This window comes from Aplysia californica, unplaced genomic scaffold (genome assembly GCF_000002075.1).
Source record: "Aplysia californica isolate F4 #8 unplaced genomic scaffold, AplCal3.0 scaffold00824, whole genome shotgun sequence".
Taxonomy (NCBI): Eukaryota; Metazoa; Mollusca; class Gastropoda; order Aplysiida; family Aplysiidae; genus Aplysia; species Aplysia californica.
In genome coordinates this window covers 264,630-286,257 of record NW_004798094.1, presented here as the reverse complement: position 1 = coordinate 286,257, position 21,628 = coordinate 264,630, and the positions used below count along the sequence as shown (strand labels likewise).

Genomic DNA, 21,628 nt, shown 5'->3' with positions numbered 1-21,628 from the left:
TTGATGTGTGTGTGTGAATAGATGTGTGTGAGTGGATATGTGTGTGTGTGTGTGTGTGTGTGTGTGTGTGTGTATGTGTATAGGACCCCAAACATTAGTTGTTCTCTTTCTTGTTGTTCTTGTTGTTGCTGTTGTTGTGTTTAATCTGGTAGCTCTTGGGCATGTGTTCTTCAGCCCCTATGCCAGATTGAAAAAGGACATTTTCCAGACATTATACAAAACACACATAAAGATTTACTTTTTTTTAAATAGGGGGGTGGACACAGTCACAAAAATTAAAATTTTCAAGATATGCCCTTATCTGTTTTGAACAGTATCTGTACAGTTTCATAATATTAAAAAAAAAATTGAAGACAAGAATGACTGAGGATAGAGTGCAAAGTTTCAGCAACATATTTCCTAAAAGGTCTAGATTAAGTCATTGAGGAGTGTAACTTTTAAAAAAAATTGAAGACAGAAATGACCCTGATCTAATTTAAGATAGGGTGCAAAGTTTGAGAAACCGATCTCATAAAAGGTCAAGATTAAGTCAGTGATGAGTGTAAAATATAGACGACAAGAAACAGCACCAACTGTCAACTGTCCCGTCCAATATCTGAGGAATCGTGGTGAAATCAGGCGCTCAGGTAATCAAAGAAATGTGCTTTTTTTTGGCAGATGGGCAATTTTTAAAATAATTGTTTTTTGTCTCAACACCCTTTGTGTCGATTTAAAAACACATTTTTTGTGTGGATTTTAATGAACAACATTAATTAAAAGCACAACAGTGCAAATTTTCAGTTTCCAAACTGACGGATTTTATTGCTAATTTTACCTCTGAAACCAGACGACCCTGACATCTTTCAATGGCAAATAATTCAACTTCTATTCATCATAGATGGATATTTTTTTTCACCAAAAGGAAGGCAAATAAACAGGCTTTAAGATGATATCAATAGCCCCACTTACCCCAAAAATTGACGAACGCCTGATTGCACCACGTCTTGACACATTGTTCAGGTGGAGCTGCTTGCCTTGACATGGCTGGAGAGACAGAAGATGGGAGGTTCCTACAGCAGCCACAGAGCCCAGACGGAGAAACACGTGGTGGTGTGTATGACAACCTTGCAGGCTGACGCTGTCCTCGACTTCCTCAACGAGTTCTACGCTCATCCCAAACTACAGGTTCGTTGTTGTTGTTGGCGGTGGTGGTGGTGGTGGTGTTGTTGTTGTTGTTGTTGTTGTTGTTATGTGTTGTTGTTATTGTTGTTTGATTGGTCGATTGACGTTTCTGACTTCCTCAATGAGTTCTACCTCACCCCAAACTACAGGTTCATTGTTGTTGTTGTTGTTGTTGTTGTTGTTGTTGTTGTTGTTGTTGTTGTTGTTGTTGTGTGTGTGTGTGTGTGTGTGTGTGTGTGTGTGTGTGTGTGTGTGTGTGTGTGTGTGTGTGTGTGTGTGTGTGTGTGTGTGTGGTAGCCTATCCATTCGAAATGTTTGGAGCCCCGAAGAGCGTGCTCTTTGCCAGGGCCACCGCCTCTTTTGGGAAGAGGGTGAGGCAGTCCAACCTCCCTGAATCCTCCTCCAAAAAGATGCCACTGCCGGACCTCCGTGGTGGGGCATCTCTGCAGCCAATGCTCCAAATCTTGGGGATCGTCGCTGTACAATTGGCATTGTTGTTGTTGTTGTTGTTGATGTTGTTGTTGTTGTTGTTGTTGTTGTTATTTGATTAACCAACTGACGTCCTCGACTTCTTCGACGAATTTTACATTCACCCAAAACTACAGGCTCGTTATGCTGTTGATTGCTTACTTACTTTTACCTTTTAACTTTTTCATCCTCTGTTGCCATTAAACGTCGAGGGGAGATACAGTTTTCTATGGTAGGCTAGCTCCGCAGCTCTTTCAGTTGTGACATTATGTTTTCTCAGGGGTTTCCTTGACATCCTCGATCCATCTTTTGCGTGGCCTTCCTCTTCCTTTATAGCCTGAGTGCTTGGTGTCGTAGGCTCTCGAGGCTGGCTGGCCAGATGACATACGTAACAGCTGGCCAAACCATTTTGTTCTGTCTTTCTATGTTGTTGTTTGATTGATCAGTTGACGTTTCTAACTTCCTCAATTAGTTCTACGATCACCTCAAACTACATGTTCGTTATTGTTTAAATGTATAGGCCTAATATTATACTTTAGAAATATGGCATCAATAGAAAATCTACAAATTAGACCGTAGTGTCTATTTTTGGGCCAATGTCTCCATTTGTGGATTGCGAGAATTAGAAGTAACTCATTTCTTAGCACACCTCATAATTTATTTTCAAAAGTGCTGGGGTGGGGTGGGGGTGGGGGGTGAGTTTGTACAGGTCAATTGTCTTGGACAGGTCGCCATTAGATTGAGTGTGATGACAGCAGTGAACATGCAGCACCTTTCTCCTATCTCTTCCCTCCCCCCGCTCCCTCTCAGGACTACTTCGTGGTGTTGCTGTCTCCGTGCGAGGTCGACCCGACCCTCAAGATGTTACTGCAGGTGCCACTGTGGGCACAGAGGGTCATCTACGTGCAGGGTTCGGCTCTCAAGGACACAGATCTCACCAGATGCAGGTGAAGCTGAATGGTTTTATTTTTGTTTTGTTTTGTTGTTTTTTTTGTTCCCATGTCTTTGGTTATACGTCCCTGCAGGTGGGGAGGGAGGGTGGTATTAGTTTTACTGTTGGGGAGCAAAGAATACACCTGTCGTTATATTGCGTGTCGTAAGAGGCGACTAAAGGTGCACAGGTCTGGTCACCCGAAAAGTGCCAGTTTGTGGATGGCCAACAACCCGACATAGTAAAAAACAGTCAGTTACAGAAACACAGACAAACATGCCTTATTATTTTTCCATCTTGGGAGACGGAGGAGTTTCTATATTAGCAGGAACAATGAAGGACAGCGGACAAAGCCGAAAGGACTCTTCTGACTCGAAACTTTCTCTGTCGAACAAGTCTCTCCGAATTGCATCGTTGAATGTTCACACCATATCATATGAAGCAAGAAAGAGTTCTCAAATGGCACAAGAGATGGGAAGACCACGTGGAACCTGGAGAAGAGTCATGGAAAAGGATGTACAGAAAAGTGGAAAAATGTGGAAGGACATTAAGCGACTAGTCCAGGATAGGGAAATGTGGAAAGTGTTTGTTCGTGGCCTATATCTTGATCCAGAGAGAGAAAGGCAATGAGGATGATCTCCTTGGTAGTGGATATTAGTAAGTTGGTAAAGAAATATGTCAACATGGTAGTGAATGTTATGCTTTAAAAAAAATTCCCCCAATTTTTTTTTTCTATAAAAAGGTGATGTTGAGCTTTATTAATTGTTTTCTATCTTGAAAAAGTAAGCAGTTAATTTTTTTTTATTCTCGCACCAGCGTATTACTTTTTACACACTTACTATGAGGAGTTTTAATATTTTTTTGTTGGTGTTTTTTGTTTCAGGATGCAAGACGCTGAAGCATCTTTTATTTTATCCTCAAGAAATGACAGAAACAACGCTGATAAAGAGGCCTTGGTTTGTATTTTGTCATCATCACTTCCTCTAGTTTACAATCAGATGCTTTATCATACTGAAAATTTTCTTTTCTATCGCCATATATTGATGTAATACTGCAGTTTTTATGTTATAATTTGGTTTAATCTCCAATTCTCATAACTTTGATAAATAAATGAAGTAAAAAACCCATCTAAAGGAATTTATCTGTAGAAGAGATGGATCTTCTCTTACCAATAAGCTACCTGTCACGTTCTCCATAATAATTGTGAGTTAGCAGGACATCGTGTTTCTATATAAATATATATATATTATATTTTCAAATTTTCTCAAAAGTTGTAGTTTTAGATCCATTTTAATATTTAGTACCATATTGTAAGGTAAATCAGATTCTTAAGTAAATTACAGGGCAGAGTTTGAAAATCCTAAAAACTCCGGAAGCAAGATTCAAACCAGCTTTGGTTGTATTCTATAGAGGGCATCTCCGCTCTACCATGAATTCTTTTTCATAGTCACAGTATGAAGTGCGGGTGTTTGGAGGGTGCTTTGTGTGGTTTGCTCCTATTTTCCCATCAAACATCAGTAATAGGTGGCTAGCGGTCACTCAGATGTAGTTTGTTCCTTCTTTCCTAGCAAGTATAATAATGTCGTCCTAACTTTCATCAATCATTTCTTTGTTTGCTACACTCTCTAATAACACCAGTAATCTACAGCGCTGATATGACCTGTTTGTGCTGCAAGTGTCATAAGACTCTTTTAAAGTTTGACACAGGGGGCTCTCGTGGCCGTGAGGTTAAGGTGTTCACCTTTCATTCAATTGGTCTCGGGTTCAAATACGGATAACGACAGAAATATTTCTTCTCTAAAACTGTTTCCTTTCACCTCCTTTCCTGCTCTCTAACCCTGTATTTTCTGTCGTCTGCTTTTGTCTCCACTTTCTGCCCCCTCCCACCTCACCTCCTTTGCCCCCCCTCCTCTGAGCTCCTGAAGTTGTGCATATTAAAGATCCCTTGGTAGTCCAAAATCAAAAAGAGCAGGCTTTGGCCGCCACCTGGGAAAAATTCAAATTTTCGTACCAACTGAAAATGTTTAGTGTGTCCCACACGCTCACATGACCTTATGCAGTTGCGAGTGCTGTAAAACACTTAACAAAAAAAAGACAACAAAAGAAATTGAGTTTTATATTTATTTTCGTGCCCTAATATGCATGTTGTGCTTTGTTCATTCACAGGATCAGCACACTATAATGAGGGCATGGGCTGTTCGAGATTTTGCACCAAAGTGCCCTCTCTATGTTCAGCTCTTCAAACCTGAAAACAAATTTCATGTAAAATTTGCAGGTTTGTTTAGATTTCTCTTTTCCCACTCAGTATTAACTCTTAATTGTGCAGCAATATTTTGTCATATTATTTATTTGTTTTTCTTGCTAATATTTTCTTTCCTTTCTAATTTTACTAACAAAATGCACTTTAAAAAAAAAATTATATAAAATCTAATTTTAGAAATGTCTTTAAAACTAACTTACAGTGCTGAAAAGGATGTAAACTCCACATAATACAGTAAAGAAAAAAAAATTACTTGTCTTTTTGTATTGTTGCATGCAGTGTCTTCTTATTGACATTAAAGTGATAAATATTAAAATCTCTGTCGATTTACAGTTATTTATTATTTAAAAGTAACCAGAGCCTTGTTCATGACGTTGGATTTGCACAGATTTTTTGTTGTTCTTGATGGCATTTCTTAATGTAATCTGAACTCCCTCACTGTTTCCTCCCTTGGTACCTTGCTGGGCAATAGCACACAGGAACTAAACTTGAATCCCTAGTGGGCTGTTCTTGAACTCGGGTTGGTTAGGGAGTTTTCAAAGCTCCCGCTCACTTGGCTCAGTGTCCTTACTTACTTGGTTGGAAAATAGGCATCATTGCAGGCGGCAAAATGCCATAGCTGCTCCTTCCTCCTCTCCAGGATCCATGAAAGGGTCTGCTTTCTGATCGTGCCAGTTATCAGCTGGTTGGATATTCTTCAGTGTCTTTTCGCAGTGCCTCATAAATAATACTATAGTATAATGAAGGCTGATTCTAGATTCAGAAGTCACGTAGCTATTGCAATTGGACCAAGGCAAATGTGTAGAGAGCCTTTAAAACATTAATTTAAAAGCAAGTTCATAATGCCTCATTGTGGATTTGAAATAGGGCCATCTTGTCCATATTCCAGCCTGATACCAACTGAGCAAACGGTGTTTCCCTCATTATTAAGATTACTAAGTATTGAGAGAGATCAAATCCTTTGATTCATTCAAATGTCAGTTGAAGTCATTTCTGTTTTTAAATTAATAAGGCAAATATTTGAAGAAATTTTTTTTGGGTCAGTACACAATGTTTTATGTTATTGTTGTTTTGTATTGTAAAGCGCTCCACAGAGCCTGTGTTCTTTAATCGGGGTTGAGCGTTTTATAAATGTCATTTATTATTATTATTAATCGAGAAGATTTTACGAATTTCTTTTGCTTTTTTCTCATGTGTGACGCAGACCACGTTGTGTGTGAGGATGAGTTCAAGTACGCCCTGTTGGCCAACAACTGCCTGTGTCCGGGCATCTCCACCTTTGTCACACTGCTGCTGCACACCTCCAGGGGAAGGTCTGTTGGCTAAGTTACTTTCTCCTGGTTTAGTTGTGTATTTTCTTTCTCACGGGCTTTCACTTTTTTGTGTGAACTGTGTCGGCGGTTTTTTCAGTGTGGGCGGGCTGTTTCTTGTCCTTCTCCCACAGTTTATTCTTTGCTCGCCGGCGGGGGGGGGGATAGGGGAAGAAGAAAGAGTGTTTTTATGGGTTTTTTACATAATTTTTTTTACTTTTTTTTTTTTGGGGGGGGGGGAGGGGTTGTTTTGGTCTGTATGGTGGATAATTTTCTTTAATATAATATATATATAGGCCTATATATATATGGTACTACACGTATGTTTATGTATACATAATTAATTGTCTATGCTGGTGGTAAACATTTAAAGCTGAATTTATATCTACTGACCTCATACAACCCCAATATTTCAAATGCTTTTGTTCAATCTATTCACACAATACTTTATTAAACATACCCATAGCTGAACGCTTACTTTGAGCAAAAGTGAAGGATACATACATATTCCGTCTTTGGTTTGTTTGATAAAAAGGAACCCCCCCCCCCCCCCCCCCACTCTCAAAACAAGTTCAAAAAGTCTCTTTAGCTCAGTTAAATCCTCACACATGGGCTATATTAATGTGGCCTCACGACAAAGTGGAGCCAGCCCCCTAATAATCAAGTAAGCTCCAAATGGAGGGCTAAAGTTTACTTTAACAGTATATTTTCTTTTTTTTTTCCTTTCAGAGAAGGTCAAACTTCATCGGAGGAGTGGCAGCGGCTGTACGGAAAATGTTCGGGAAATGAGATCTACCACATCCGGCTTGGTGACAGCAATTTCTTTGGTGACTATGAAGGGAAGAGCTTCACATACGCTTCTTTCCACGCTCATCGAAAGTAAGCAATGTGTTGGGGATTTAGGGGGGGGGTGGTGTTTTAGTAGACTTTTTACGGCACTCGCAACTGCATAAGGTCATATGAGCACCAAGGGGCGTATGTCAGCAGAGAAGTCTTTACAGGGAATCAGGCTTACTCTGCTCACCTCTCTAGCTTCAACAGCACAAAGTCTGCTTCAACTATCAAGGCACCCCGGAAATAGCGGGTCTCAAGAGTGTGACGAACATACAAAAGAAGTAGAAGAAAATTATAATCGTAAGGATTAGGGGAAAAAAAGCAGCAGTACCCTGTTGTAGCTCAGGCATAGTTTTGAGCATGACATTGATGAATCAGCCCATTTACGATTCTGCTGTGCATTAGAACGAGAAATGTCCCCCTTTGAGAATGGCCTAAAGACACTTCAGTCAGTGGCACCGCCCCGGGGGGTTTTAAGTAGTGTGTTGTTACCATATGTGAGGCATTGTGGTGAAATAAGGCGCTCGTCAAATTAATGAAATTGTAGAAACAGGCTCCGCCAGTTTTGTCGAATGTTTGTTTTTTTGGCTCAGCACTTTTTATGTCCATGTATAAAAATACACTTCCATGTAAACTTTACTGTAAAACGTTGATTAATGGCACAAAATATGTAAATTTTCAGTTTTACAATTTATAAGTATACAAAAAATAATAAAAGGCCTGTTATACTTAAAGAATATGACATCAATAGAAAATCTACAAATTTGACCCAAGTGTCTATTTTTGGCCAAAATTTTCACTTTTGGATTGCGAGAAGTAACTCATTTTGTTGGCACATGTATATGACATTGAAATAGCACTCGACCCCACTTAAAGAACACAAGCGTTTTATAAATACAATACACGTAGCATCACATTAACAGTACATTGTGTTCTGACTAAAACTCTATAGGCCTACATATTTTATCTTAATATTCTAAAATCAGAAATGCTTTTAACTGACACTTGAATAAATCAAAAGATTTGATCTCTGTTAAACTACTTGGCGAAGTATTCTGTACATCCGAGCCAAGATATACAAATGCCCTTTTGCCTATTGTTTGTAAGTTTCTAGATGGTAAAAGTGAAAAGTGCGATTCTAGTTTTATTTTTCTCTTCTTGATATTTCATTTCGGTGATGAAGGCTTGTTGTGATATATTATATATATATATATATATATAATTAATCATTTGGGCTTGCACATATATCATCAGTGCCTTTCACCCCTGGCAGGGTATAGGCCACATATAAGCTCCTTCCATTTATCTCTGTTCTGGGCCATCCTTCCTAGCTCGTTCCAAGTGAGCTTCATCTCTCTCATGTCCCTTTCCACACATCTCCTCCATGTTTCACGTTGCCTATTGCATATATATAAAGCAAATTAATTATTTGGGCTCTGTGCGTGTGGGATCACTTTTTAAAAAATTGGAATGTAGGGCCTATATAAAAATATTGTAATTCATCTCATCCTAGGTATGGAGTGAGTTTGGTAGGGGTACAGCGAGATTTGCCTGGCAGCACGATACAGCTGAATCCCGGCCCACGGCACATCATGAGGAAAGCAGACATTTGTTTTTATATGAATATAACGAAGGAAGAAAACTCGGCCTTCATCCTGGCTCATCCGAACCGAGATCCGTCTGCGGTGGAGAGGGCAAGGTTACCACAGGGTACAGAGAAGGCTTCACGAGTTGCCAGTATGATTGCTAGTGTGGGTAAGTTTGGCTGAAAAATGTTGAAAAATCTGGCTAACAGAGACAGGGACAAAAATTTGTTTTTTACAACAATAGAAACTTATGAATATTTGAGTAAGCTTTTCTTAATAATGATCGTAATAATAGATTCGGTTTGTGTAATGTAATTTTACTACAAGAATGTTTTAAACAAGTTATAACTACTCTGACATGACAGATGCTGCAGCATTCTGAAACATTTCCAGCATCCTAAGAAGCGTTCGTTACATATAATGTATATATGATATTATGTATAATGCTACCCTTTTATTGTCCATTTACCTGTCCCCGTGGTTTTATGCACCACACATAATTTAGCAAAATTTGATCATTTTAAAAATAATATTTACTGATTTTTCTTAATCATTCTTTATTAAAATTAACAGAATCGCATAATTTCACGTTTTTGGGCTCAGTTTGCATAATATGAGAATTTTTCTTGCATAAAACGATGGGGACAGATTTACTGTGTCTTTGTGAATGCTTTGTTTGGTCTCTTAACGTGTCTTTGTGTGTTCTCTTTGTCTTTTTTGTGTGCTGGGTTCAGGCATTAATACGTCTTTGTTTGTGCTACGTGTGTGTCATTGTGTGTGCTATGTTCAGGCTCTTAATGGGTCTTAGTGAATGTGCTATGCTCTATCACTAATGTGATGTGTCCTTGCGTGAGTGCTATGTTCCGTTACTTATGTGTTTTTGTATGTCATGTTATATTCAGGCACTGTGGCTTTGGAGCTTCAGCACACACGAGTGTCTACCTTCAGCTCCGACACGAACCTCATTACAAGAACGGGAAGCAGGTCTAGGAATCTCAGCCTGCCAAAGGTAGTGATTATTTCACTGTTTGGGATGTTTAAGTTGAAAAAGCCTTTTTTTTTGTAAGTCTCTAAGGGCTCGATCTGAAACGGACATCAGCAATATTAGATTGTCACTATTTTCTCTCTTCTGAAGCTCTAAATAACCTGTTTTTTTCCCATCTCCCACTCTGTTCATGCTAGTAAACTATTTATTCTTGTTTTACTTCCACCTAATTTGTTCTCATAGAAAGCAGATTATTTGCCACGAGTGATTGTAGTGACATACTTTGCCTCCATAACGGAATTTGAATGTAAAATCTAGAATGTGTGAATGTGTCGAGTGTATTTACACAAACATATAGACCTTTAATTCCCAATTTTTTTGTTTGTTTCACAGAATTTCAGAAGCATAACTGTACTCGATTTACTCATTATTTATATTTCTTTTACTGTCTCAGTAACACAACTCAGCTCATTTGTTTGAGTTACCCTCCATTTCCAGGGTCTTAACATCCAGAGTTTACAAAAGAGGCCGAGTATAGCGCCTGTGCCTGCCACTCTGGAGGCAAACAACATCCACATCAACATCACCGGCTCCGACACGGAGGACGAGGAAGAGGAACCCTGTGATATGGAGCCTGATGATTTTGTTGAGTAAGCAACTAGAAGAAAAATCTGTCCCCGTCGTTTTATGCAAGAAAAATTCGGAAATTATGCAAACTGAGCCCAAACATGTGAAATTATGCGATTCTGTTAATTTTAACAAAGAATGATAATGGAAAATAATCAGAAATTATGCACAAAATTATCAAACTTTGCTAAATTATGCCGGGTGCATAAAATCACGGGGACAACAAAATATAAAATAAGAGGAGTAGGAGAAGGAAGTGTGTTTTTTGTCAGATCATTATATAGCAAACAGAGAGCATGACAAAAAATTACTGAAAAGACATCTTACCAAATTCATTTTGATGTTCCTCTTGTATCCGGCCAATTAGGAGTGCACCAAAACTGTAGCCACAAAAAGTCTTAATTATTTTAGTCAGAGGAGAATGGTAATGATCCTCCAACTCCTTTCTCCTCTAGTTTTTTTTCTTCACTTCTTTATACCTTTTCCCCTTCTCCTTTTCCTCCTTCCATGATCATTTACTCCCAATTGATTTAGTTTTGAAAATTTTTTTAATTTTATCTTCATTGCTGTCCCCGGTATCTAATTTGTGATGAGAAAGGAATACAGTCAAAACTGCTTTGATGACCAATTTTCCAAGACAATCAACAATCACTTGTACAGTACAAACAACTGATTCCAGTGGCGGATGGTGTTTGACTGTACCTAAACTTTCGAAACGACAGTGTAGTGAAATATTTGTGCTGACTAATTTGATATATTAATTTAGTGACACATAGTGATCTGTGGTCTTTTATCTGTCCTGGTGGTTTTATGCACCCCGCATAATTTAGAAAAAATTTGATCATTTAAAAAATAATTTCTGATTATTTTTCTTTATCATTCCTTGTTAAAATTTATAGAATCGCATAATTTCCCATTTTTGGGCTCGTTTTGCATAATTTCAGAATTTTTCTAGCTTAAAACGACGTGAACAGTTTTATGTGATATTCATTCATGTTCTACTAATGGACACGTCCTTCTAATACAGATGTTCAATTAATTGAAATGATTGAAATTTTCATATTTCAACGTCAATTTCCTCTTTCACAAAATGGTTTTTCTTTGTGGTCGTGCCAGATATGTCCGTGGCTTCCCTCCTGTGACTCCGTATGTCGGCACGAGCCCGACTCTATGTCATCTGATGAGAGAGAAGAGACCCATGTGTTGCCTTCAGCTTTCTACAGTAAGATTTTTTAAAATTCTGCTTTCTGTGAAGTTTAGCGTTTGACTGGGCAGATAGTGGGCCATTTGGAAGAAGGGTTGTGTGTGTGTGTGTATGTGTTTGTGTGTGTGTGTGTGTGTGTGTGCATGTGTTCGTGTGTGTGTGTGTGTTTGTGTGTTTGTGAGTGTGTGTTTGTGTGTGTGTGTGGTTTTTTATCTTGATAGAACTTGGAACGAAGATCATAGAAATGAGAATGTAGTAAATTGTTCAAATAAATGAACGGGTTTGTATTTCTATTGGTGAATATTCCTCAAAAGCAGTTGGGAGTGGGGGGGAGAGAGAGAGAGAGAGAGAGAGAGAGAGAGAGAGAGAGAGAGAGAGGGTGTGTGTATGTGTGTGTGAGAGAGAGAGGGTGAGAGATGAATAAAGAGAGAAAGAGAGAGAGAGAGAGAGAGAGAGAGAGAGAGAGAGAGAGAGAGAGAGAGAGAGAGTTACGTTGTGCTATGCAATGAAGAGTGCTATATTGTGCTATATAGCTTATGTAAGACTCCTCCCATGAATCATGCCATGTTATATTGTGCTATGCAATGAAGTGTGCTATATATTGAGTCATGCCATGATATGATGTGCTCTAATCCCCAGGTGTGTTATATTGTGTTTTATAGGAGACTAGCATTGAAGCATACAAAGCTAAATTGTGCTATTTAATTAAGCGTGTTACGATGTGCTATTGCAGTGTTATATTGTACTATAATCCCCAGGAGTGCTATGCTGTGCTATATATAAGAGACTGTCATTGAATCACGCCATGCTACATTGTTCTATAACCCCCAGGAGTGCTCCCACTGCCCCCACCGCAACGCCCGGGAGTACAACTGGTCCAACCCCGCCATTATCGTTGCCGCCGACTACGCCAGCTCGGGTCTCTACAACTTCATTGTGCCTTTAAGATCTCACGTTCGCCCCAAGAAGTCCCTCAGTCCCATCGTTCTTCTCTTAACCAAACCGTGAGTCCCAGATTTACTTGTCATGTCTTATGGCTCATGGCATTTTTAGAAATTGATTATGATAATAATAATTTTTTTTTAAAATTATTATAATAGGCCCTAATAATAATAATAATTATAATAATAATAATAATAATAATAATAACATGGATAATAAAATGATAATGATGATAATAATGATAATGATGATATTAACAATAATATTAGTAATAATAATGATAATTTAGTAAAAATAATAATAAAAATAATAATAATGATAATAATAATTATTATTTTTATTATTTAATACGGATATAGTAATAGTAGCAATAATACTAATACTAAAAATAACAATACTTCTAATACTAATATTACTACTACTACTATTAATAATAATAATTTTAATGATAGACTAATGATAATAATGGTAATAATAATAGTAATAATATTAAGAGTAATAATAATAATAATAATAATAATAATAATAATAATAATAATGATCATGATGATGATATTGATGATGTAGATTATTTTTATTGTGCCTACACCTGTGAGCACAGAGGTCTAGTGCAATACATAAACTCAAGCACACATTCATCAATGAACAATAACTGTGTCATTCAAACAAATGTAAGATGTTACCTTTATATTACTCTACTCAACCACGGATTTCAGTTTCTCAGGAAGATTGCTTTCACAATATACTTTTCTGTTCGATTGACACAGTAAAATTTTCAAAAACTGATTCATGTGAAATAAATTTTCCTTTATATATGTGTCATGATACGGTGGAACCAGGTGCTTGTCAATTTTTCGGCATGTGGAGTTATTGGTACCATCTGAAAGCTTTTATTCATTTGCCTTGCTTTCAATTTAAAAGAATACCCATCTGTCTTAAGAAGAAGTCAAGATATTTGCGATTGAAAGAGGTGAAGCCTCCTGGTTTCAGTGGTGAAATTAGCGAGAAAAAGGCTGCCAAAATTTGTTAACTCCAATAGCTAAAGAGTCCTCGAAAACTGAAGAATGACACTGTTTGTGCTTTTAATCAAAGTTTTTCGGTAAAATCCACACACAAATGTGTTCTTTAATGGGCATGCAAGGTGATGAGCCCAAAAAACGAAAATTTAATCAAAACTCACAAAAATGCCAGTTTCTTCACTTTGATTATTTTGACGAGCGCCTGATTTCAACACACTGCCTCACATATACTTTTCTTTTCACGTGGTGTCTAAAAATCTGTTGCTCTATACTGTCCCCATCGTTTTATGCAAGAAAAATTATGAAATTATGCAAACTGAGCCGAAAAATGTGAAATTATGCGATTCTATGACTTTTAACAAAAAATGATAAAGGAAAATAATAACAAATTATGCAAAAAATGATCAAATTTTGCTAAATTATGCGGGGTGCATAAACCACGGGGGACAGTCTATAATGATGTGTTTTTAAAATGTTTTTGGCTTTTTTTCAGGCCTGACAGTGGTTTCTTGGCCTTGATCAGTTATTTCCCTCTAGTCTTCTGGATGAGAGGTTCTATTGACTGGTGAGAGGTTTTATGTTTGGAGGCTGGGGGTTGCTTTTTCTTTTTTGTTCTATGCCAGTTGTGTGCTCTGTAGGTAAAGTCTATTGATTTGTTGATATCAATTATATTATGTAATTTAACTGCTTCCTTCAAAGACAGAGTTGCGGATTTTTCAGTATAAATTGCGGAAATTTGGATTTCTAAAAGTATCCGGATTTTGTCCAACATGTATGTGTTCTATTGCACTTTGTATACAAATTTTAATAGTTGTGACACAAGATGTATCCACAGGGTCCCAAAAATTCAGTGGGAAGTAGCCATTTGTGCAAGTTTTTTGTTGTTTTTTTTAAAGCATTTGTGCAAGTTTTTGTCTTGGACAGGTCGCCATTAGAACAGATTCGACTATATTATTTTAAATATTTTGTGTAAATTGACTGAATAATATTCTATAAAATATACTGGTAATATGATATTTTTTTACCTTTTCCTTATTTTAGCATCGAAGACCTGTTGAAGGCGGGGATCCACATAACGGACAACGTGGTGGTTGTGAACAAAGAGACGTCCAACGCTAAAGACGAGGACACTCTGGCCGACTGTAACACCATTGTGTCAGTTCAGACAATATTCAGGTGACGACGAAAAGACACATAATTTATGTAGGCATGTATAAAGACACATAATTTATGTAGGGATGTAGAAGGACACATTTATCTTAATTTATCTTACTCTTGTACATTGTACTGTATTGCAAGGCGCTCAGAGCCTAAGTACTTTATTCGGGGTTGAGCGCTATATAAATGTCATTTATTATTGTCATTAGGGCTTATTTTACCAGCTAGTTTGATTCTTCTTCCAAAATCGAAGTGTGGTCAGCAGCCACATTGATTTTTGTTTTGTGTATGTGTCCTTTTGTCGGACTGAGGGTGATGTATTTGAAAGGACTTTTGTATAATGGACGGGTCGCTATGTGTGTAAAGTGTCGTTGTGTTTACTGTGGAAAGTGTATCTTATTGTGAGGCACCTGGAGCCAATTCTTTGTTATAGGTGGGAGCCTCTTCATTCTTGTATATTATAAAGCTGGCTAGTTATTGATCTTCAAGGACCATACCTGAAGCAGCGTTTTGAGCTTTCGTGGGTTTTATTCTGTTTGTATTTAGAGCGTCCATGCACATACTTTTGCTTGCTTTGATGTTTGATATTAACAATTTCAAGTCTTTAATAGACATTATCATGTTTGTACTTGGGTCTCGGTGCGGTGGCAAAATAGTTAGTGCACTTGTCTCTGAAGCGGAAAGTCCGGGTTCAAGCCTCGGTTTGGACAAGTATTTTTTTCACCCCCTCCTACCCACCCAGAATCTAGAAGTAATGGGTACCTCACTTTGAGTAGGGGAAGTAAAGGCGGGGTGGAAAGGAACTGGCCACCTACCACAATATGTCAAAAACCCAGGAAGTTGTCTCACTAACAAGGCAATCCCCAGTGTCCGGATCGGATGCGGGAACAACTTTACTTTTTACTTGGGTCTCAGAAATCAATATTAGAATTTTGTTTGTAATGTCTCAGCTGCATCTTGCTTTATCATAATTTATTTTTTCCTTCTCTAGGTTGTTTCCAAAAGCAAATATCATCACGGAAATCTCTGCTGCCCCCAATATGAGATTTATGCAGTTCAGGCCTGATGACTTGTACGCCTTATCAATTTCTAAACAAGAAAAGGTAAATTTTTCTCTATGTTTTATTCTTTGTTGTGTTGTTGTTGTTGGAAAATACAATACAAAGGCCACTTAAAATGACATGAGACCATTGTAAAAGAGGTGCTTGAAGGAAGGATGTAGGGAAGAAGAGCCAGGGGAAGGCAAAGAGTAACATGGATAGACAATATAAAAACATGGACTGGCCTGGATATAGCAGAATGTGCAACGGCAGCTTGCGACCGTGAATAATGGAGGGTCATTACACGGCAAACTCTGAGTCAGAGATGACACTTCCAGGTATCCAGGTGTTGTCCCATGTCTGTTCTCAACTTCCTCAGTGTACTTTCTTGTGTTATCTTTGTCAGGTTGTAAGATGTCGATATGTTAGTGATTGATGGGAGCTCTGGTGTGGAATTGCTTCTTTTCTATCAAACATTTATTGTCCATATCTCTCGTTCTCCTTTTCTATGTCAGTTACTCTCCACAACTCTAATCTTCTGCATTTATATGACCTATTTCTGTTGCAAGTGCCATAAAACTCTGATTAGAACTAAAACGTCTATATCGGTTTGCTGCTTGTTTCTTGTCAATATCTTAAGTAAAATTGCTCTGCATGTATGACAGACGCCTACTCTCTTTGACAAAAAGCTACATGAATGTGCAAACAATACTTTCTTGTTTCTGTCTAACTGTTTCAGTTTCTTTTTCTGACTTTTTCCTTCGCTGAATTACCTTTATTTTGTAGATGTGCTTCTCTTTACTAAGACAAACAACAACTTTAGAGTATTTTGAAAAGAGAAAAGAGAGGCATCGGGATGAAAACAGGTGCTAGTCAAAATAATGAAATTAAGGAAACAGGCATTTTTCTGCCAGTTTGTCAATTTTCATCATATTTTTGTTTTTTGAACCAACACCTTGTATGTCAATATAAAAACTTATTTCCATGTAAATTTTACTGAAAAATGTTAATTAAAGCCGCAAAATATGTACATTTCCAGTTTTCAAGGACTCTCAAGGTATTTAAGTTACCGAACTTTAGCAGCTATTTCCTTGATAATTTTACCACTGAAACCAAGCGACCCCACCTACTTCAATCAACAAGCATTTTGACTTTTTGTTCAAGGTAGATGGGTACTTTTTTCATTGACAGCAAAGCAAATGAATAAGCTTTCAGATGATACCAATAATTCCACATGTCCAAAAACTGACGAGCGATTGATTCCACTGTGTCGCAACACAAATGTTTTGATTTATTAAGCCTTAATTGTTTGTGCTTTGAAAATACATGTGGCATGATGCAAACTTATAATTATGTGTGTAAACTATTATTTCGTCAACAGAAAGAGCGGGAACGAGGCTCCAACATCTACTACATGTTCCGTCTGCCTTTTGCTGCGGGCAATGTGTTCAGTGCCAGCATGCTTGATGCTCTGCTCTACCAGGTAATCAAAGATGAGTCTCTCTAATAATAATAATAAATGAGATTTATATAGCACTCAACCCTGATTAAAGTACACAGGCTCTGAGCACTTTACAATACAGTATAACGTACAACAGTAACATAAAACGTTGTGTTCTGACTAAAAGAAAATCACTCCAAATATTCATCTTATCAATTTAAAAACAGAAACGACTTCTTTACTTGGTGTTATTCTATTCTATTGGGTTTCTATTTCTTTTTTGTAACAGTTGTGAACACATCACTTCCTTAGTGTTTGTCGTGGGTTGTCTGCTCAATGAAATAGCTCGATTATTAGAATTTGAACGTTAAATAAATGGAACTGGAACATGAATGTTTGATGAAAGGTAAGTTGAATGTTCAATTACAAGGAGCTTGGAAGTTTGAAAAAATAGAATTGATTGCTTTTAAGGGGGCTATCCCGAAAAATGTTGTTTTGAGAAAATCAGAGGTAAAGTTTTTTGCCCCTTGTTCAGTTTCTATGAAAGACAAGGAGAGTTTTCTCTATAACTAAAAAAATATACTCACCAATGAAACCAAACTTCTTCTATAGGTAGGGCAACGCCATCTTTTGATGTATTTCAAGATTTCTGAAAATCCCTGAAATCTGGGTTAGCCCGCTTGTCCTTAAAAGCGATCAAATTGAATATTAAATACATGGAACATGAATATTTGATTACGAATATAGGGAAGTTGAATGTTTGATTACAATAGGAACTTGGATGTTTGACAAGACAGAATTTGAATGTTTTCAGGCATTTGTCAAAGACTACCTTATAACCTTTGTGAGGCTTCTGCTGGGTATCGACATGGCTGTGGGGTCCGGTCACTTAGGATGTGTAAGTATTCAGGTCACGGTTGTCACTGTGGCATGTTTTGAGTCAGTTTTGACATTTTCATGACGTTACAATGGTAATTGAATTCAAGTAATTCAAGTAAGTAAGTAATTCTACTGCTGTCGTATGTGTAAGTGTGAAGTGTGCTTACAAAATGAGTTGCTTCTCGAATTCAAGCCTTTTAGAAATACACCACGCTTATAGGTGAAGTTTTTACAGTTTATAAGTGTATGAAATAATAAAAGGCATGTTATACTTAAAAGAATATGTCATCTATGGAAAATCTAGTTGATTTTTGGCCAATATCTCCTATTGTGGATTGCGATGATTAGCCAACTCGCTTTGTCAGCACACCACACAGTTGTTAGGCTCTTTGCTGCTATACATGATGGACGATCAGGGTTTGATTCCTGTGTAGGTAGAACTAGAATTGTATTTTATTGTTAGTAAAATGATAATTAACTAGAATTTGTTTTAAAGATACAAACATTAGCTTTATCCTAAACACATTCCAATTTCTTCGTTTTGATTAACATTAAGTGAATTTTAAATTAAGCATATTATACTAGGATGAAATTCTTGACAGAGGCAAAATAACTACATTTCTTTCGATGACAAGTGGAATCACCTCTGTCATTGTAGGCCTACCATAATCATTTACTTTTTATTTCTCCTTAATGGTGTTGGTTTTGCTTTCTGACACAGGTAAAAGTTGGCAAAGACGACCTGTGGATTCGAACCTACGGCCGTCTGTACCAGAAGCTATGCTCACAAGCATGTGAGATACCGATTGGGATCTACCGCACACAGCCACATGTCGGTACAGAATCTGTCTCTGTGAGTATTTTTTACTTTGCATGTGTGCCCGAATTTATGACTCTGATTATGAAGCAAATTATATTTCTTCCTTTTTCTGAAAAATATTAAGGTAGCTTTACTTTGTTGAGAAGTATTTTTCTTTGCAATTGTAAAAAAAATATCACATAAGTTGATTGATGTGTTTGTGTGTAGGTTTGTGTGCATTTGGAGAGAGAGAGAGAGAGAGAGAGAGAGAGAGAGAGAGAGAGAGAGAGAGAGAGGGAGGGAAAGAGAGAGAGAGAGAGGGAGGGAGGGAGATCGAGAGAGAGAGAGAGAGAGAGAGAGAGAGAAAGAGAGAGAGAGACAGACAGACAGACAGACAGACAGACAGACAGACAGACAGACAGACAGACAGACAGACAGACAGACAGACAGACAGACAGACAGACAGACAGACAGACAGACAGACAGACAGACAGAGAAAGATACAGAGTTACAGAGACAGAGAGAAAGAGAACAAGAGAGAGAGAAGATGGAAGAGAGTAACAAGTAAAACAGACAGCGACACCCATAAACGTTAGATGATAGAATAGAAAGTCAGAAATCTATAGTGTACATGTTCACTGTCAGTAAATGTTACCTCCCATGCTGAAATCTTTAGCCTTTAGTTTGTATTGAGGCACTTTTTAGTCACTGGAGCCAGCAGTGTGCATGACAAAGACGCTTTGCGTGTTTTACTATGATCCATAGCGATATGAGAGAAATATTCTGTGTCTCTATTGTACTGGCCATCAAAGCATGGGATGCCCGATTGAAAAGACAACATGTGTCAGTGTTTATTTATTATTTATAGACTATTTTTATTTTTAGAAGGTTTATTTTCACTTAGGAGAAAGAATTTATAATTGTGATATTGTCCTTTTAATTTCTGTCCTCTGTCTATGTTTGAGAGAGGAAAACCCAGTGGTATGTTTGTAGTGAATATTGAGAAAACTTCAAGAAACAAATTTCTGGCAAGAGAAACTTTAAAGCTCATAAAACGACGTAAGTAGCTAAAGAGACATCATCATGTTCAAGATTTTGCTTTTTTCGTTTAGCGCAGATGCTTACATTAGCTAGTTGTTTTTTAAAAATCTCTTTCAGTTTTATTTATTGTCTTTAAGTTAGGCCTACACTTTTGGACAGTTTAGCACCTCACTGGTAATGACATAAGTGAAGCATAATTTGCCAAGTCGTGGCGAGGTTTACCAATCTAGACAATCATTTTTAAAAAATTGTTATCCATCTATTAATATTATATAGGGGGGGGGGCTATACAGTCGAACCTGCTCTAGCAATCACCTGCCCGTTGTAGCCTACAACGACTGCTTTCCATTTCTTACCCTGTGGGTTTTTTTTTTAAATACTATAATGACACTGTCCAAGAGGACTGTCTGTCTAAGATGACCTTTTTTTCGACTCAACAATAGGTGGCTGTCTTGGAAAATGTCCCCTGTAAACCGATAGTCAAACCTGCTCATACGATCACCAGTCCAAGACTAAATAATCTATTAATAATATTATCTATTTGTGGTGGCCGAATTTTGCTATTCAAAAGGCTTAATTTTAATGGCTGCATCGATCGACATGCGGTTTTCGCCAAAAGATTCTTTAAAATATTCTCCAGATCATGACGCCCTTAGTTTTTTCAGTTTTGAGACAATTTTGCTGCAAAAAGCTAAATTTCTTTATTTCGCCGATCGCTTTTGTAGGCCGATGCTTCTATCTCTGTAATTTTAGAAAATCCGGAGCGGAAGTGATATTTTGCTAGGCGCATTTTGTTTTGAGATCTAGACCTTCTAATTTTTTGCAGTTCTTATATTGCACCATTCCAGTAGAGTGTGAATATAGTAGGCCAATGACTTTCGGTTTATGTTAATGCACTGATCATTCCTTTCATCGAAAGGGGGCCCAGCTAGTATGATCTATAGCCTACAAATGACTACTTCCCACTTCCCACTTACCCACCTTGCGTTTTTAAATAAATATTATTGTTATCAGTCTGTCCAAGAGGACAGGTTCGACTGCATAAAATAACAAAACCCATAACTTTTTTGCATACGTTTTAAACAGAAGAGCTGCGTTATATATTATACTGCAATATAGTGTAAAGTGCATAGAGAGCTTGCTGTTGAGCGGAGCTATGCACTATACAAATGCTATTCATAATTATTGTTTATTATTTTATTAGGCTATTATTATTATTATTATTATTATTATTTGCCTATTATTATTAATATTATTAATATTGCTGTATCTCTCATTTATTTTGTTACTCTCTCTGTTCCCACCATAATAATTTGTGTTGGTTCTCATCCTCTGTTTCTCACTCACTCCCTAAACTTTCCCAGCCGCCGAAATCTCGATGGGGCAAGCAGCCTAGCTCTGGAGTGAGTAGTGAGGTGGTGTGTGTGTGAGCACTGCCAAAGCCACCACAGCCCTTGATAAACCTTTGTCCTTTGTACCTTGTGCACGACATGAAGGGTCGCTTTGTGACACTTTGTCCGCTTATTGCCCGTCATTCCTAGCATCCCTAACACTCACTCACTCGCTTCTACAAAAAGGTGCAGGGTCTCAGAGCGTTACTTAGCTAACGCAATAACAAGAATAGTTGGTGTTGGACCATAATCAATAATGATTTATTTATAGGGGCTCCTGCAAGTTGGTGTTGGACCATAATCAATAATGATTTATTTATAGGGGCTCCTGCAAGTTGGTGTTGGACCAAAATCAATAATGATTTATTAATTTATAGGGGCTCCTGCAAGTTGGTGTTGGACCATTATCAATAATAATTCATTTATAGGGACTCCTGCAAGTTGGTGTTCGATTAAGATAAAGAAAAGGAATGACGTGATTTAAGTGAATACACAAACACTTTATTGATATTATATGAATTTCTATTGGGTAGTTTGTTTGTTTTTTGTTGT

The 21,628-nt window shown here is 37.5% G+C and overlaps 1 protein-coding gene across 1 annotated transcript in view; it reads left to right on the top strand.

Moving 5' to 3' along the window:
* Nucleotides 1–6,024: 6,024 nt before the first annotated feature.
* Nucleotides 6,025–21,628, top strand: part of LOC101855059 (potassium channel subfamily T member 2) — a gene marked incomplete at both ends in the record, with an annotated part of 28,722 nt that continues 13,118 nt past the window's right edge. The window contains 14 exon segments of the mRNA NM_001310489.1: nt 6,025–6,133; nt 6,860–7,009; nt 8,478–8,719; nt 9,453–9,559; nt 10,034–10,185; nt 11,279–11,384; nt 12,198–12,370; nt 13,821–13,892; nt 14,369–14,503; nt 15,477–15,588; nt 16,907–17,008; nt 17,781–17,864; nt 18,567–18,698; nt 21,050–21,088. Of these exon segments, the coding sequence (NP_001297418.1) occupies nt 6,025–6,133; nt 6,860–7,009; nt 8,478–8,719; nt 9,453–9,559; nt 10,034–10,185; nt 11,279–11,384; nt 12,198–12,370; nt 13,821–13,892; nt 14,369–14,503; nt 15,477–15,588; nt 16,907–17,008; nt 17,781–17,864; nt 18,567–18,698; nt 21,050–21,088 (1,715 nt within the window).